This window comes from Zootoca vivipara, chromosome 7 (assembly GCF_963506605.1).
Source record: "Zootoca vivipara chromosome 7, rZooViv1.1, whole genome shotgun sequence".
Lineage (NCBI taxonomy): Eukaryota > Metazoa > Chordata > Lepidosauria > Squamata > Lacertidae > Zootoca > Zootoca vivipara.
In genome coordinates, this window is record NC_083282.1 from 34,663,875 (window position 1) to 34,682,456 (window position 18,582).

Sequence of the window (18,582 nt, forward strand, 5' to 3'; positions counted from 1 at the left end):
AGGCAAGGCAATATATATAGATACCATATTTGGGCTGGTAAAATCAAGATAGTTCCAGAAGGGGCATGAGCTTTTCATCATTAAACAAGAATATGCTGAGCCTGTTGGCATTACAGGCTTGTTCCAGAGTTAATGGTTGACTGTGAATGCACACCATTCTGGGCTGTTTTGCTTTCTCCCTGCAATTGCACAGAGGAAATTCACCACAACTCCTGGCTTAGTGCTACACCTGAACCAGTATTTGCTCCCAATAAACCACAATCTGTAAACTAAGGTTTGTTTTACTATGGTATATGAACTGAGTCATTTTGTGGAGGGGTAATACAGGAAGTAAAGTTCACACAAAGTTTATTTCAATAAATGCAATGATGAGACAATGCTAAGATGTCTGAACTATATGACAATATCTGAGCTTTCAAAGAAAAGGAAAACAGGGGCTGCAAAACCTCATCCTTAAATAAAGTAGTTTCAGAAGAGAAAGGAAAGGTGGAAAAAAGTAATGATGAAACAATAATAGTGGACTGCCACAGCACAGGAAGAGATAAAGGTAAAGGGACCCCTGACCATTAGGTCCAGTCATGACCAACTCTGGGGTTGCGGCGCTCATCTTGCTTTATTGGCCGAGGGAGCCGGCGTACTGCTTCCAGGTCATGTGGCCAGCATGACTAAGCCGCTTCTGGTGAATCAGAGCAGCACACAGAAACGCCGTTTACCTTCCCGCTTGGAGCAGTACCTATTTATCTACCATACTTGCACTTTGACGTGCTTTCGAACTGCTAGGTTGGCAGGAGCTGGGACCAAGCAACAGGAGCTCACCCCGTCGCGGGTATTCGAACCGCCGACCTTCTGATTGGCAAGCCCTAGGCTCTGTGGCTTAACCCACAGTGCCATCTGCGTCCCCCAACAGGAAGAGATACATAGATATTATTATAAAAAGAATTAGGTCTACTTTGGGGGTGTAAAATAAGCACTATTATTTAATTAATGAATCTCTTCTTGCAAAAACAAAACAAAAACAATTTACAACTAAAAACATTGGGTTGCATCCAGTGAAGTCATATAGCACAAGGACTTCTTCCTGTGGATTGGAACTTCCTCTCCATCTTTCCACCCATGCTTCAAAGGGTAGAAGCCAGGACAGATTTGGGGGAGCTCACAGGAAAAGGAGAGAGGAAGTTCCCCACACAGGCAAAAGTGCCAACTTTTGTGCAAACTGGATACAACCATTATTAGTATTTGTTTATTTTATTTTTTTGCTACTTTAACTCAGTTTATTTTGATTTCAGTTTATGGTTGGCATAGCTGCTGCTTCTCCTGGTGTATCTAGTGTGTGAGGAGGGCCTGTTTCAGAATTTCGACATAACTAGGAGTCCAACTGCACACTGCGGAACTTTGTTTTCAATTAATGTGCAACTGGCTATGTCCCTTCCTTTTAAAAAGAGCATTTGGTATGGGCTCCCGATCTAGGTCAGGACTGCTGTGCGGGAGGAGAGTTTAACCATTTCCTGCTGGGCCATTTGCTACCAGAAATCACCTCTGATGTGGCTATTTGCCCTTCAAATAGCACTTTTGGAACAATAATCAGTTTCGTATGGAGATGTTGATTAGGAAAACTATACGGTACATGGGAGACCTGCCCTGTGCTACCCCCTCCCAGTCTACCACAGCTTTTTCTAAAGCAGGGATGGCTTACCTGTGATGCTCCAGATGTTGTTGGACTGTATGACCATGGTTGATGGGAGATTAAGCACAACATCTGGAGGCCCCACAGGTTAGCCAGCCCTGTTCTAAAGAAAGACGTGGCAAATTTTACTTACTGGTTAAATTTTTATTCCATCTTTCCTCCATAACAACAAAACATAAAAGAACAATGCAAAAGCAATAAAATATCCTCACAGGTTAAAGAATTTCAAAGTTGCCAGGAACAGTATCTTTCAGCCACCAATGGCTGGTTGAACAGAAATGTTCTTTAACTTCCACGTTAATAATAATGTTAATTATGAGCAAGATATATGTACCTCACCAGGGAGGGTACTCCTTAAAGATGGAACTACGACCAAGAAGGCCCTTTTGTTGCATTAAAATGTTTTTAATCCAATGAGTACTTTTGGCCCTAATCAGACTGATTATGCTATATTGACACACTCACTCTGCCCTGTAGGTCTCCAATGAAACTGAATTTGCTACGACACATCTTTCTGCTCTACAAAGTTTCCTAGATCACAACACACTCCCACCTTGCCAATCTGCTAATTCAATATACGTAGCTTAGTGGGTAATAGGGGTTTGATCTGAATAGGATCAAGTGTATTCTTTTTAGTCAGATTGGATACTAGTCTCTTATTTCATCGGTTAACAGCTGTCAAATGCTGTGTTAATAAAACATGATGCTGCTCCTCAGGCTATCTACATACACTGATAGTATGTTATTGCTACTACTCAGCAATCCAATACACCTGCCTTATGGTGGGTTAAATGCAAGGGGGCGGGGCGGAGCTGTGACCAGAATGGGGATTCTGCCTGACATAGGGAGATGAGAGGAAGGTACATTTCTTTGGAGTCTTAAATCACCATCACTAAAGTGAAGGAATGGTCAGTACATGACCAACTTGTTATGTGCAAATATATATTTAATGTTTACAGAAGGTTGAAAGCATGCCTGAGACTCACACATGCATCTTCTGCATTTGTCAGCACAATTCATTCCCCTTGGAATACCCCTTCAAATAAAAACAATCCCTAGCTGACACCTATAAAACAGTATTTTTAAAAATGATTCACACACTAAAATGATCGGCTAAGCCTGTCTCTATATAAAGGAATTTGTTATGCTTTCTGGCAAGTAGTACTGTACTTTAAACAATGGCCTAGCTAGCACGGCATGGAAAACCAAATTCGCAGCTGCTTTGCTCTTCCTCAGTCCTGTTTTTATTGCCGCTCCATGCTGAGCTAGACCAGCATGTTGCCTGAACATGGGCTTATAATAGAATCACAGAGTTGGAAGGGACCACGAGGGTCTTCTAGTTCAACCCCCTGCAATGCAGGAATCTTTTGCCCAATCCCTTGCTCAAACCCACAACCCTGAGTTTCATGCTCTACCACAGGCATCCCCAAACTGCGGACCTCCAGATGTTTTGGCCTACAACTCCCATGATCCCTAGCTAACAGGACCAGTGGTTGGAGAAGATGGGAATTGTAGTCCAAAACATCTGGAGGGCCGAAGTTTGGGGGTGCCTGCTCTACTGACTAAGCTATTTTGCTCAATTTCTCTCCTCATCTGCCCACAAGCTGCAGCCTAGAACAAACCTTGGCTTCAGTTAATGGTTAAAAAAGGGAGAGCTCAAACCAAGAGCACAGGCTTGGGCAACACGCGAAGTAAAATGTGGCTTGGCTCAGTGCACCATGGAATTAATAGAAGTACCAGGAAGGAGCAAAGTGGCTTCTCTGCAGGAGGCTATGTGACCCCCCCATTGCATAGTTTGGCTTACTGCATCATGCAAACCATGCCACTATTCTACAACAAGAGTGGGAAGCCTCCAGTCCATGGATATAATTAGGCCTGACAGGGGTTCTGGTTACCCATTAATCACACCCCCTTGACCCACACAACTAACATCACTCCCAATTGTGCATTAGCAAGGAAAGCTGATTGGCAGTGAGTGCGAGCCTGCTGGCATCAGCTACACCAGTGTTTCCCAACCTTGTGTTTCCAGCTGTTTTCGGACTACAATTCCCATCATTCCTGACCACTGGTCTTGCTAGCTAGGGATGATGGGAATTGTAGTCTCAAAACATCTGGAGGCACAAGGTTGGGAAACACTGAGCTACACTACTGGGTTCTGCATGGGGAATGTGGCAGTGCAACTGCCTCCTGCCCAAAATGGGGCATGGGGAATTCCAACAGGCTTGAAGGTACCATCTTTCAGCTGATAGGTGGCAACTCCAAGGTAGTTCAGTTGTCTGTATGGCCAAGTTCCCCCTGCAGCCAAGCCCTGCAGAAAGCAGGCTTGGAGTCATGGTTGACCAGTTGACAGGCAGCAGCTTCAGGCCTTGCTTAGCTTGGATTGTCTTGCCACTCTCCACAGGGAAGAATTGGCCAGCTGATTTCAGAGTGGTGCCAGGTGGGCTGGGCAAAGTTGGGAAGAACCCAAGACTCAGGCTTCTAGTCAAACCCCGTTCCCCATTCCTGTTGTACAACCTGACAATGTTAGCACACTTATAAATAGGGCTGCTAGAGTATACCTCCAGACCTGTGAAGCGTTCCTTCGAGAATTCCAAATAAGAAAGAACATTAAGGAATGCTATTTCCCAAAAGGAATGCATATTCTCACATATGTCTTGGGAGCTAAATTAGTGTCTTGTTTGCAGTGCAACACCATTCAACAGTCACATTATTTATCATCCACATCTATCCCACTATTCTTCCAAGGAGTCCAGGCATCAATAGAGCTACCTAATTTTTCACCTTCATAGCAACCCTGTGATCAGGATTGTGAGGTAGGAAGTTCTCCAGGGTCACTCAATTAGCTCTGCAGCTGAGTGAGGATTTTATCCATGGTCACCCAATTCAAACCCCATACTCTACCCACACTCTGACCTCAGTTCTCATCTCAAATTGTACCTTCTTATTCACTACTGACAGCTAGATCACCAACCTGCTACTACAAAGTACTTTCTGTTAAGTTAATTTATAACCTTTGACTTTAAGAGAACTAAATCAGCTTAACTCCCAATGCACCATCTTAACTAGCGTGGGAAAAAGCATCGGTCTCTTTTAGCTTCTTGACAGCTAGCTGTGCTGCCCACATTATTACAAAGAGAGAAAGTAGATAGCTATAATAAGACTTTCTTACTATTCCATACTACAATGAGAGAATCCCATCTTTTTTGTTATTTCCTGCAAAGCTAAGCATAGCCTTTGACCATTAGTTAGCATATGTACTTCTTCAGTCTGCTAGTTAGACAGCATAACAGGCACCAACAAAATCATAGCAGCATCCTTTATGAAAAGGAACCAGAATTAGAAGACTGTTCACTACAATGCCAGCAGATGAATAAAAGCTTGCACTGGCTGCCAATTTGCTATCGGGTCAGGTTCAAGGCCCTTAACAATTTGGGTCCAAGGTTGCCAAAAGAAGTGACTAATCCCTTATAACCTGGTCTTCATGTGAGCCTCTGTTAGTGGTCCCCCATGGCTCAGGTGCACGGCTTATATCCACCAGGAGCCATATGTTCAGTGTTTTGTAGAACTCTCTTCCTGTTGAGTTCAGAGAGGGCCCCTCCCTCTTAAACATCCAGCTCCTACTGAAGACTTTAAAGAATAAACAATTAGTGGGCATTTTAACAACTGAAATTCTGATTTTATAGCTTTAACTAACTTTTATCTTCATTGCATTGAGTTGCTTGTACACCACTTAGAGAGTGTTGTAGTTAAGTAGTACAGAATATACATTTTTAAAATAAAATAAATACTACAATGAACAGGAAGTATAGTTCTGAGGCAAATGACTTTAACTATGAAAAATGCAGTTTGTGACAGTAAGCAGAGATGCGAAAGTGCACGAATGTTTTATCAACTACAGTGGTACCTTGACAACTGAACGATTTGACTTCCGAAGGTTTCGACTTCTGAAGTCGACAACCCCGGAAGTCTTTTCACCCTGCGCGCCCTGCGCCGTGCACAGTCAGCGCATGCGCAGAAGCGGAGCTTCGACAACTGAAGACCTCGACTTACGAAGATGGCCGCGGAACGGATCGTCTTCATAAGTCGAGGTACCACTGTTAATACATTTTATATTTTCTAACCTATCAAATAAAGTCCACTTTTGAATGTTAACTCATAAAAATGCTAAATCATAGTCAGATTTCTAATGTACCAAGCAAGCTATGGTACTTTCAAGAGCTTATATGTTCTCACAATTTATTATTTCTAGGAAAAGGCAGATGCAGTCATGTTGAAGCAGCAGCAAAGATGAGTACCTGCTATTTTGCAGTCAGTTTGGGGGGGGGAAGCTTGGTTTTTCATTAAAGGGACTTTTCTAATTGCAGCTGATTTTCATAAATATATTCCAGAACTAAAAGCTATGCTTCCACAAGACTAAAGATTAACAGTTTCCCATTTCCAAATGCCAAGAAACAGAAGTATGTATCACTACAAAGCTACCAGAAAACATTTGCAAAACAAGTGCAAATGATAACATATGGCAATTTGGTTGCAAATGCATATACTGTATAAGGCATCATTCTCTCAACTAGCGAGTGTTGGTGGCTCAGCGCCTATCAGTGTGAAACACTCCCTGCCTCCAAATAAAGTATCAGTTTCTACATAAAGAAGAAAATGGTCTCCATGTATCTAGCGGTTTCCCTAGAACAGATAATCAGATGTCTGTAAAATTAAAATAAAAGGGTATATTTAAAAATAGACGGACAAGGATCTATGAGCTTCCAGGACTTACAGAATCTTGATGAAATCGAGTACAGAGACACAATGTTGGAATAACTCAAGCCAGTCCATTGCAAGGCAGCAGAAAGGACTCCAGTCTAAGCGCCCTTTCCCATTGGCTAGCCCAGGCATCCCCAAACTGAAGCCCTCCAGATGTTTTGGCCTACAACTCCCATGGTCCCTAGCTAACAGGACCAGTGGTTGGGGAAGATGGGAAGTGTAGTCCAAAACATCTGGAGGGCCGAAGTTTGGGGGTACCTGGGCTAGCCCAATAGTGATATACGAGTTTCAGTTGATGTAGTCTGAGGATGTAGATAAGGCCATGGATCTTTGCACCACTTGGCTTACAAAGTCTAGCAGGATGGGCCAGGGAGGCTCCGAATGCCTCGAGGAAACAGTTCCTCCCTGCCTCAAGGAATGGAGGTGAATCCAATTCTAAAGAAACTTTCCCAGGACCACTAATATAAACAACTAAAGGCTGGTGCAGGGCAGTCCATCTTTTCATACCAAGTGGGCCGCAGAAGTACATCGACATGGAACCTGCAGGTCGCACACTGCCTTGTTGCGCAGGGGCAGTGAGCGAAGTCAACAGTTGGCGTTGGCACGCGCGCGCGCGCACACACACACACACACACACAGAGTACTTGTGCTGCCTTCCCAAAGCTAGCTAAATGAAGTGCTGGGCTTTAGGAAAGAGGCACGAGGCTCTAGCAGGGTCATAGAACCCTCTCAGCTCCTTCCCAAAGCTGGGGAAGCACTAACTAGGTTTTGTGATGGAGGCTGGAGGTCTCTAGGACATTGCCAGAACCCTCATGTCTCCTTACCAAAGCCCAGCTTCAGGAAGGCAGCATGAAGGCTGCAGAGGGTGCCAAATATTGCTGAGGGCCGCCAAAAGAGGTACTGACCGCCTGGACCGCCCTGGGGTAGTGGCAAATGCTCCCTCCCTGGGCAAGGTCCTGGAGTGGCTGGTTGCTGAACAGATCCAGGTCACCTTGGAGGAAACTTATTTTCTGGATAAATTTCAATAGCGGAACAGACCTGGTTCTGGCCTCAAGACCGCATTGGTCACCCTTTTGGATGACCTGTGCCAGCAAAATGACAGAAGGAACACAACTCCATCAGGTCTACTGGCCCTCTCAGTGACTTTCAGTACCATCGTGCTTTGTGGTGTTTCTGCTCTTATTTGGTACCAGGTAGTGGGTGCTGGGGGGGGGGGGGTTCAGCTTCAAGGAGCTTGTCCTATGAGGTTTCACAGAGGCCAATTCTATTCCTTGTGCTGTTTAATATCTACATGAAACTGCCGAGAGGGAGAATCTGTAGTTTTGGAATGTGCTGTCACCAGTAAGCAGATGGCACACAACTTTCTTTGTCCTTGGAGATGTTTGTGGTTCATCCCGGAATCTGTGTAACTGGGATTCAACCAGTTCTGGATGGGGTTGCACTTCCCCTGAAAGATGCCGTTCAAAGCTTGGGAGTAACTCCTGGATTGATCACTGAAGGCACAGGCGGCCTCCACGGCACTGAGTACAGTTCACCAGCTCTATCCTGGATGGAGATAACCTGGCATCAGGGATCTACAGTCTGATCACCTCCTGTCTGGATTACTGTGCTTTATGATGGTCTTCCCCTGATCAAGGGCTGGAAACATCTGCTAGTGGAACATTAAGCAGTGGTGTTGCTTAACTGAGACCTGGCATCTTGAGCATATATATTTACAGTGGTATCTCTACTTACGAATAACTCTACTTATGAATGTTTCTACTTACGAATGGAGCTCCGTCCGCCATCTTGGATGCAGTTTAGATAGGATTTTTTCTACTTACGAATTTTTAGTTAGGGTTGCTTCGACTTGCGGATTTTTTCTCCCAATGCATTCCTATGGGATTCAACTTACAATTTTTTTCGACTTACAAATGTGCGTTCGGAACACATTAAATTCATAAGTAGAGGTACCACTGTGTGTGTGTGTGTGTATATATATATTACTCACTGGTAGTGGCTGCCAGGGCATTTCTGAACCTAATTCAAGGTTCTGCAAGCTCAACTTGTGTCCATTGTGCAATATTTTTGGCACAATGTGGAGACATTTCTTCCCTTCCCCATGCTTTTCAGTAATTTTAGTAGTTCTATTTATCTTAACAGTCACCTGGTTTTAAGGGCTTTATTATTCTTTTCTATAAGTTTTTAATTGTTGCTTAGTGGATTTTTTTATGTTGGTGATGTGGTATGGAGAATCTTCTACTGTATGTACAGTATAAGTTTTGTAATACAGAGGGATTTGGCTGTTCCACGTTTTGGGGACGTAATTAGGTATTATATATTTTTGTATTTCTGTATCTGTGTTTTCATAAGTCACCTGGAAGGAGCAGGGCAGGTGACACACAAATCCAGAAATGAATAATAATAAATAATGGATGAAGACTGGCTAATGGGCCAGTTAAACAAAGACAGAAGTACATTCAAGTATAGCCCAATCCTATCCCTCGTTACTTGAAGACCTATTGACCTAAACGGAACTTATAACTGCAACAAATGTACAAACATCCCACTCAGTAAGAGACATTTACATGTGAATGTCCTTCTGGATCAGAAACCATGTATGCAGATTAGACACACCTGGTACATATCCAGAGACAAATCATTAGTTCTGTCTTGAAACATGGATTTCTACACGCATAAGTCCAGTAATTTTCTTCTGCCAGCACTTTCTCACAATACCTTGCTGTGCTTAACTATCTCAGGCTTCATCCGTTTACATTTCGTTCACATACATGGTTAAAAAAAATACAATAAACAGCACTGAAGCACCAACCTCCACAAGAAACAGAAGGTTTAAGGAGAACAAAGTCTATTGCTTTTGAAATTATCATCTAAATTATTCTTGTTCTGAGGCTACAATATTTCCAAAAGCAAAATATATTTAGACACCGTGTGTTTACTCCTATCTACATGTAATCCAATATTCCGATGGATATCCAATAAAGCCTGGATAAAGAATGAGCTTAAAGAATACTCAGACAGCATGGCTAATGAAAATGAAAACATCTTGGCAGTGAAATCCTTTTTTGGTAACAATCCCTGCAATCCTATTGCAAGTTTCTATTACAAGGACTATTTCGACCACGAAGACATATGTCCTAAAATTACTTTTCTGCACAACATAGCAGCTTGACTCCCTCGTATGGAAAAACATTGAACCTGTTTTCCTGTCAGAAAGTACAAAATTTTAAGGGATATTTTAATCTATTTCAAGCAATTATTCTTACAGGACAAGCAGAAGCCTGAATACATATTTGCCATCCTCCATCTATGCTATGCGGCAAACTCGTTCAGACAGTGCAGTTCCTTATGTGGCCAAAACAGCACTGACCATGGACAAGAGAGAAGTATCAGCAGATTAGGGGAAAGTACAGAAATGTTTTTAAAGCATATATACGGGGGACTGGGGAGACTCAGAAACCCACCAAGAATGCTCAGTGAGCATGGAAAACTGAGTACTGTACTAGAGACAGAAAAGTTGAAGATAATGGAACAGAATCTTCTGAAAGAAGCTCTAACTAGCTGGCTGGAACCTCAACAATGCAATATTTTGTTGCAGGTCTCACTTATTTTTCAATCAATTAATAATCCCTAGAATGCTAATTGGAAAGCTGAAACCTAAAATGGCTTACAGTATGATTCTACGCAGGTGGCGCTGTGGGTTAAACCACAGAGCCTAGGGCAGGCATCCCCAAACTTTGGCCCTCCAGATGTTCCCATCTTCCCTGACCACTGGTCCTGTTAGCTAGGGATCCTGGAAGTTGTAGGCCAAAACATCTGGAGGGCCGCAATTTGGGGATGCCTGGCCTAGGGCTTGCCGATCAGAAGGTCGGCGGTTTAAATCCCCGCGACAGGGTGAGCTCCCTTAGCAGTTCGAAAGCACGTCAAAGTGCAAGTAGATAAATAGGTACCGCTCCGGCGGGAAGGTAAACGGCGTTTCCATGCACTGCTCTGGTTCACCAGAAGCGGCTTAGTCATGCTGGCCACATGACCCGGAAGCTGTCTGCGGACAAGCGTTGGCTCCCTCGGCCTATAGAGTGAGATGAGCGCTGCAACCCCAGAGTCATTCGCGACTGGACCTAACAGTCAGGGGTACCTTTACCTTCTATGATTCTACGCATGTGCTTAAGCAGCAAGTCCCACTGAGTTCAATGGACCTTACTTCAAAGTAAGTTGCTGTGACATTTTTAAGGCCTTCTTTGTATCTATATATGATCAGCATTATGGGTAATATCCAACATTAACCATACTCAGATTTAAGTCAATTGATTTGTGGGTGGTCTGCTCAGGGAAAAGAGTTAGATCTCACCCTGTAAGTTCCACTGAAACCAGAAAAATATTTACTTCTATCTGAGGCTAAAGGCAGACCATAGACAAGTTGCAGAAGCAATCCTTTCCCATGGTACACACATATATTTCATTTGTCTGGTAAAGCAGATTTTGAAAGTTCTTTTAAGTAGAGTGATGGTGGAAAGTGTATGGGGTTTACAATCGGCACACCTGTGATCTTAAAATCGGAATTGTCTATTGATGTCCACATTGAGTTGAACTTTTGTATTTTGAATGCCTCCGCATCCAGGCATAAGGCAAAATAGGAACACAACAGGTTTCAATGGTGTTTTTTTTTATCATTTCCACGTCACAACAAATGAAAGGAACTGGCACAGTCTCTGCAATAGATCTGTAAGATCTTAATCTGGTTTGATTTATGGCCTGTTCTTAGTGTTCACCTTTCCTGTATTTTAACTTATTGCAAGTTGATATGAGACTTATTTTTAAAAAGCAATGAATACATTTGATAAAAAATAATAATAAATGGAACATTTTACACTCTATTCTAAAGATGCCAGAGTTTGGAACTTTCTACTTGGTACTTGACAGAACAGAATACTATTGTCTTCTTTTTATCACTCATTTTCATTATCCACAGACTCATTCAGCGACATTCATTAGCTTGCTCATGATAGAATCTTTGCCTTTAACTTGCCAACGCCTTACTATTTTAACAGTAATGCATTTCAATAGAAGTGTGTCCCTAACACTAGTAAACATTTTATGCATATCAGTACAGTAATTATCTGGGGACTAACAGCTTCTTTAAAACTCAATTCAGCATTCAGGAACATAACAGGAACTAGAAATGAGATTGACCACTTATAACTGGATTTATTACACTTATAACTGGTTTATTACACTTTTATTCAAAAATTGTAAACGTTAGATGAACTTGAGTCTGCCTTTGCAAAAACCTCTTATCTTGAGTTGGAAATCGATGACAATTTAAAACAATAAAATTTAATCCCAGTTCTACTTCTTTACTGTTTTCCCAAACTTTCCCCAATTTTCAGAGGCACCTGCACAATCATGAAGACTACAAATCTGTTACTTAATGGAAAATAATAATTTCTAACAGTGCCCAAAAGGCTGAAAAATATACCTCCAAAAACCTCCTATTGACTATCCATGTCTGTATCTTCTCATTGAACTACTGTACAACCTTTGCAACAGAACATAGTTATTCTACACAAGAGTTAGAAAAGCCATGGGGGAAGAAAGAAAAACAGCTTCAGCTATCTATTCCAGTTAAGTGTCATTGATGTTGGCAATGGGAAGCAATTTAGAATGTACAAGTTCTTTAGTCAATAAAATAAAACTCTTACAAAACTTTCCTCCAGTTACCCTACAGGCATATATATTCTTGGTGAGTGAATATGAAAAATAAAAATGATGGTCTCAGCAACAGTAAAATACATGCAAAGCAATAAACTAATTGGGGAGGATGAGAACATACAAGTGTTTTTCCAAAAGCAAAAACAAGGCACAGACAGGATGTTGAACAAAATCTCATCTGCTTTCCGAATAGGAGAACAAGACGCATTGCCCATTTTGTTTTGCTGCTTTTCTCCTATTCTGGCTGCCTTTTGACTTTCTTTATTCGGGGATGGGAGTTCCTGCTGAGCTACTGCTCATGCCACCAAGTGTAAGGTGGCACAACACAGGGAAACAAGCAAACTTCCTATCCACAGCACTGTATCCATTGCAATACAGTAAAGCGAAAGACAACTTCGCATGTTTTGCTGCTATAAAAGCTAGAGAGGAGTGCTCTTACTTAACTCCCTCCAGCCCACAATCCCTCCTAGAACTTTCAAGACTTCTGTTTCTGCATGTGTTCCCTGTAAACCAATTATAGAGACGTCCCCTCTCTCCCACTATCTCAGGAGCTGAATGACGATACCGTACCTACCCACCTGGGTCACTTATCATTACCTGCAAAGTTCTGGAATCTTATTATTCCCAACATTAATGGGGGGGGGACTCTCCCCCTTTTTCTTCCACTTTGGAGAGGATGCCTCCCTCCCAGCCCAGTCGCCTCCGTTATCCCTGGCAAGTTCTAAATTACTTCTTCGCTGCCTAGAGACTATGCACCCCCGGGACATCTTTTCTCTCCCCACGGGCTCCCGTCACGCCTGAAGAGTGGGGCTCCTTGAGTGACCAACTCTGCGTGACCAAGCTCCTTCCACAGCTGCAGCCCATTAGCTCTCGGCTCCAGCAGCCCCGGGGAAAGCGGGGGGCCCGTGGCTCGTCCTCCTCTCCCCCCCCGCCCCTCCGAGGGCTCTGCCCCGGGCTGCATTCCCCACGGGCCGCGAGGGAAGGGAAGAAATGGGAGAGGGGCGTTTCGCTCACCTGGCTGCTGCTCTCGGCGGGCAGGTTCCTCAGCAGGATCTTGCGCCTGTTGCTCAGCTCCCGCCTGGTTCCGCGCAGCCTGCGGGCGATCTCCTCGGGGGCCAGAGCGCAAGGCGTCCCCGCTGCCGCCGCCTCCCCCAGAGTCCCGGGCAGCTCGGCGCCGCTGGACCCCGACGATGCCGCCATCTTGCCGGCCCGGACGCGAACGCAGCTCTCACACCGCCCGGGGGGTGGAGGCAGCGAGTGGGGGAAGAGTGTCAGTCGGGGCGGGCTGGGCTTGGGTCTGGGGCGGCGGCGGCAGGGGGCGGGAGCCTCGGGAGGAGGGAGCTGGGCGCCACCCCTCACGCAGGACTAAGCAGCCACGCTGCATACAAAGAGAGGAGAGGACGGTCTCGGCCGCCTCCGCCTTCCCCTCGCGCCCCCCGACATGCCCCCTAACCTCTGAAGTACATCACTGCACTCTTGCTGCCTCTGCTTCGCCTCAGAATCACGCCCAACCACAGACAGAGGGTTGCTTTGCGTTGTTGGGTTTTGGTTGGGTCTTTTTTCGGTCGAAAGAAAAGGATAACACACTTTTGCTAGGTTGCTTAAAGAACAAACGCCGTTGTTTTCGGAAGCAGGCGCGGCTGCTCTTATTTGGAGCAGCGCTGTGAGCCAAGCGAGCACGACTAGCTAGCAAGGCTGCTCTGCTCTCCTTTCCCCTTTGCTAACCCTTTAATTAATAAATAGCCGGGTTTTCTACCTAGAGCAGCTGCGTAAGAGCGCGCGAAGTGGAAAGCAAAGGGCAAATCGCCAGCAATGTTGAGATGCGACGGGGCGGCAGGGCGGGGGGAGCGTTGCCTGATGCGCTGCGTAAGCAGCTCGCAGAAAACGGGGCGAATTGAAATGGAAGTGAGTTAGGCTACAGTCATATGCATACTTGTTTGGAAGAAGTACGTCTCATTGAACTCCAAAAGATTTACTTCGGCAGGCAGGCATACAATGCACCGTTTGGCCAGAACGTGGTGTTAACAATGGCACTCTAAAAGCCATTTCTCGTGCGCGTTAGGAGTCGAGAGAGCTACTGGAGTTCCTCGCAGGAAGGGCGGAGTGTGAAAAGCAAATAAAACTTACTTGCCGTTAGGGATCTTTCTTTTCTGCTTTTGCTTTGTGCTTTCCTATGGGGGCATGGAGTTTGCATGAGGTCTAAAGAGCTTTCCAGACACTTTATTTAGCCACGTTTAACAGCCTCTGTAGAAAAAACTAGGGGCATAAAATGTAAAACAAATTTTGTGTTTTAGAAATCTGGACCTTTTGTATTTTGTTTAATAAATGTTTCTTGATTTTTATTTTTATTTTTGCATTGCTCTGCTGCTTGCTGCCCTTCGCTCATTTGGGACAGGATACAAATTTATTAAAAAATAAATATTATTGCCGTTTAAAATGACTTTCTTGGTTAACTAAATAAAAATTAAAAATCGCAAAAATAAATATCTTTAAAAAATCTCAGGAAAAGGAGAAAGAAACGAAACTGACCCAGAAGTTAAAAACACAAAGGACATAAAAATCTTGTTTGGTTTCAACAGCCACCAGGTCAACTGGATAAAAATAAAATAAACAGATGGGGTCAGAATGAAGAACTCCTGTTGAGTAGAGAAATTCCACCCCGCCTTGTGACCCTCCCAGTTCTACTTCTGCCACCCACTAACAATGGAGTAACACAAAGGTCACTCTGCCAGTTCAGTACAAACATGTCCCTTGAAAGAGAGCTTGCCAGTAGCAGTCAAGCAAATAGCCCTGAAACTTGGCATTTGGGTGGTGGGATCAGCCAGCCCAGCATCTTACTACCATCATGCAACAAACATCAGGCCCAATCACTGCTTCAGCAAGCTTGCTGCATGGTCTGCCCCCCACTTTCTGCCCGAGCTACTAGGCAAGGCAGGGCTGTGGATGTGACACTAGCTCAGGCATCCCCAAACTGCGGGCCTCCAGATGTGTGGGCATACAACTCCCCATGATCCCTAGCTAAGAGGACCAGTGGTCAGGGATGATGGGAATTATAGTCCAAAACATCTGGAGGAGCAAAGTTTGGGGGTGCCTGCACCAGCTCCATTGATCTGTATAGCCCCACTGATGGTAGGGGGAAGTTTGGATTCTGCCCTCTTCTGTTTTATGGTCTAAAAATACCAACAAAACAGTTCTATAGCAAAATCAATATTTCCCCCACCTTTCAATTAACTTGTTCATGAAAGTTAATAACTAAAATGAATGTTAAGGATTCCCTGTACTATTGGCTCCATATGAGCAGCAGTTGTTAGCAGTATTTCCTGGGAAATCATTAGTCACACATTGTAGCTGACTCCTTTAGTTAAAGGTTGCTGAATCCTCCATATTGGAATTGCTATAAATAAACCTGATTGCGCTTTACTTAAACGCCAGGCCTGGGCAATACAATCTATAACATCCCATCATAGACTGCTTGGTTCCACACTTAATTACCCCTTCACTTTCTACAGCTGCAAGTTGTATTTGGGCTGCATTTTTTGTATTTCCAGTTGCACTAAACGTTTGCACATTGGTAAAGACCGACACATATCTGCAGGCTTTGTCTGACAAACTAGACCGATTAATGGTCTGATCCTGTGATTGGCTGCATGAGCAAGCCAGTATTTAAAATAAGTAAAACTTACGACGATGGGGTGTTGCACTGAAATGATTAGTTAACCCAGGATAGGTGTACACAGTAACTTAGTTGGTGCCCCTATGAGTTGATGGTGCTGCCGCTACTGCAAGTATGGCATGCATGGTTTAAGTACTTCATGCAAAGTTTTTGCACAGAGCTGATATATTAGGTTATCGCAAAGGGAAATGGCCACCAGTTCTATTTGCCCTCTGACCTAATGTCACTTTGTCAGCACATCTTGCGTCTCAGATATTTGCCAGTTTCCTTTTGCAATGTGACTGAAGGTGACAATCAGCGTAACAGGAAAAACTTGCCCCACTTGCAAGTGCAGAACTCCGCTCCCTGCAGTTTGCAACTGAGCAATGACTTCACTGATTTATTTATGTAGTCAATTGATATATCACTTAATTTTGACTGGCTCTAAGTGGTGTACAAGTAACTCAGTACAATAATGATAAATAGCAGGACCATATCATAGGACCAGGACCATGAGGTCAAAACACAGTATCCCAATGCTACTCTCTGGACAGAACTCTGTAGGCAACCCTGTAGCCACTGTAAAACAGTACCCAATACCCATCCCACGGAGCCAGTCCAGGAGGATACCATGGTTAAGGGTACCAAAAGCCACAAGAGACTGAGAAGCAGACGCACAGATCTGTTACCTCTGTCCCACTCTCAACACAGATAATCCATCATGATGACCGATTAGGGCACAAGTATCAGAAGTCTTCTGCTTCTGCTTCTGCTCTCTCTTTTGCTATATTTGTATAAAAGCCAAGAGACTCTGAGATACTACCCATCCATTCTGGGCAAGACAAACAGCAGTGCAGTTCAAATTATGTTCATCCCAGAACACAGTTGACTAAGAGATTTGAACATATAAGAAAGCTACTATAAGGGGAAAAAAATCTGTAATGTACTCACAACATATTAAGTTTGTAACCTGCTGGATCATTAAAATCTGTTTGTGTGTATCCTGAGCCTTATTGCACAAACACACCTTATATAGCTGGTTTTACAATATTTATGTAGGTATGGAAACGACCTCTGTTAAGATTCCAAAACATCATAAAAGGTAAAGTAGTAGTCATTAAAAAGAATCAAAGAATGCAACAACATCTGCCCATTTCATGAGCTGTAGTGCTTGTCTGGAGTGGTGAACAGCCATTAAATGCTTGAAGGACATTACTGTGAAATATTGTGATGCTACTGCATTATGGTTAGGCATAGCTACTCAACAGAAATCTTCAAATAAATGAATGGAAAACCAGAAGTGGTTCTTCTCTGGCTCAAATGATCCAGAATCATGGAGGATAAATTATTTGATTACTTCCCTGAAGTATGGTGACCAGTTTAAAAATGGACTGCACAGCAGCTCCCAACTTGAGTTCAGTCATCTGAACTTCTTCTATAGCAGTTGGCAACCCAGTTGAATAAGGATAGAGAAACAATGAGAGGGGGAAAGTGGGCATTTTCAGTAGAGCAAGCAGTGTGAGACACTGGAGGTAGGATGGCCTTTTAAAACAAGGTGTGAGTACAGTGAGAAGTGAGTTCAGAAAGGCTCTGTTGTACTAGCTTGTTGGTGTTAGCTTCTATGTTGTACCCACCATTGCTATTCCTCCTTGTTAAACTGCTTGTTGTTGTTGCTGCTGCTGCTGTTTTGAAAAATACTCAGTGCCCCTCCAACACCATTTATGCAAACTTATCGCTCTTCCATTTCTCAGCTACCTCCTGCGAGACGAATAACAGATGTGGAATCCTCCAATATTCCATAGTGCCTTTACAGACTGTACTTCACTCCTGGTGCCATGTGTTGTCTTCAATGTGAAGTTTCAGCTTCCATGTAGTAAATTATTAACAATCAAACACGCGTATACTGACAACACCCACTGCCTGACTTTAATCTTCTCCAACACAACAAGCTGTCAGGCGTGCTCTTAAAAGATACAAGAGCCTAGGTCATCATGGGATGTGTGCACAAAGGGGGCTGCAGAATATGAAAAAGGATGAGGCATGGCAATATGGGATAGTCTGTGTGCAAGAGAGAGCCGAGAAAAGCCAGGAGGAGGGCAAGGGAGGGTGACTGTGATAATGGGGTTTGTATGCAAAGGGGGTTGCAGAAAAAGAAAGGGGGGAGGCATGGAAATGGGGGGTGAAGATGAAAGCAGATGCATGAAAATGTATGCAGGATATATTCAGCTGGGTTGCCCAGTGGCGCAATACAAAAATGGTTACTCTTTTAGGGTGTAAAGAATTGCTGTGCCTTGGTTTTCAAATTGCTAGGCCTTTGGCTTTGACCCAGAAAATTGTAAGCACATGGGCTTTTTATAGACAACTACAGGAAGTCTAAGATCCATTTCAGCACATTTCTTTTCACTTGATATATAATGACGAGTACCCTGTGGAACCCAGGTTTTCTGCATTATAGCAATGGCTTTTAATTCCTGGGCTAAAACAAATCTACACTGTGTGCCTAGAAAACTCTCTAGTCCAGAGTTTAATAGCAGCAAAGTTTCCCACCCTAAATTTTCAATGTATAAATATCTCTTTTTAATCAGCATTAAGTCTGGGGGGGGGGAATATTGTCTGCTATTGCTCATACAGAGCGCACAGTAAAATTACCCTCTATCCTTTGATGCCACAATCCATAGTAGAGCAACTTATTTAATTGCACAAAATAATGAGCAATATATTGAGTTCTGCAGATTAATCAGGCTGAGTGTTGAGTAAGGGGCTTGCTCCTGGAACCATT

General features: G+C 43.6%; 1 protein-coding gene across 6 annotated transcripts in view; it reads right to left on the reverse strand.

Annotated features, from left to right (window-relative positions):
- The window catches only part of RAVER2 (ribonucleoprotein, PTB binding 2), a 43,372-nt gene extending 29,926 nt beyond the window's left edge, over window positions 1-13,446 (reverse strand). Inside the window, exon 1 of one of the 6 annotated variants that reach the window (XM_060276835.1) lies at window positions 13,166-13,446. In XM_060276835.1, coding sequence (XP_060132818.1) covers window positions 13,166-13,351 — 186 coding nt within the window. In that variant the 5' untranslated portion in view covers window positions 13,352-13,446. Of the gene's footprint in view, window positions 1-1,693; window positions 13,104-13,165 lie in introns of those variants that run through there. The other 5 variants (XM_060276833.1, XM_060276834.1, XM_060276837.1 and 2 more) reach the window with 5 other exon arrangements.
- Window positions 13,447-18,582: the final 5,136 nt, after the last annotated feature.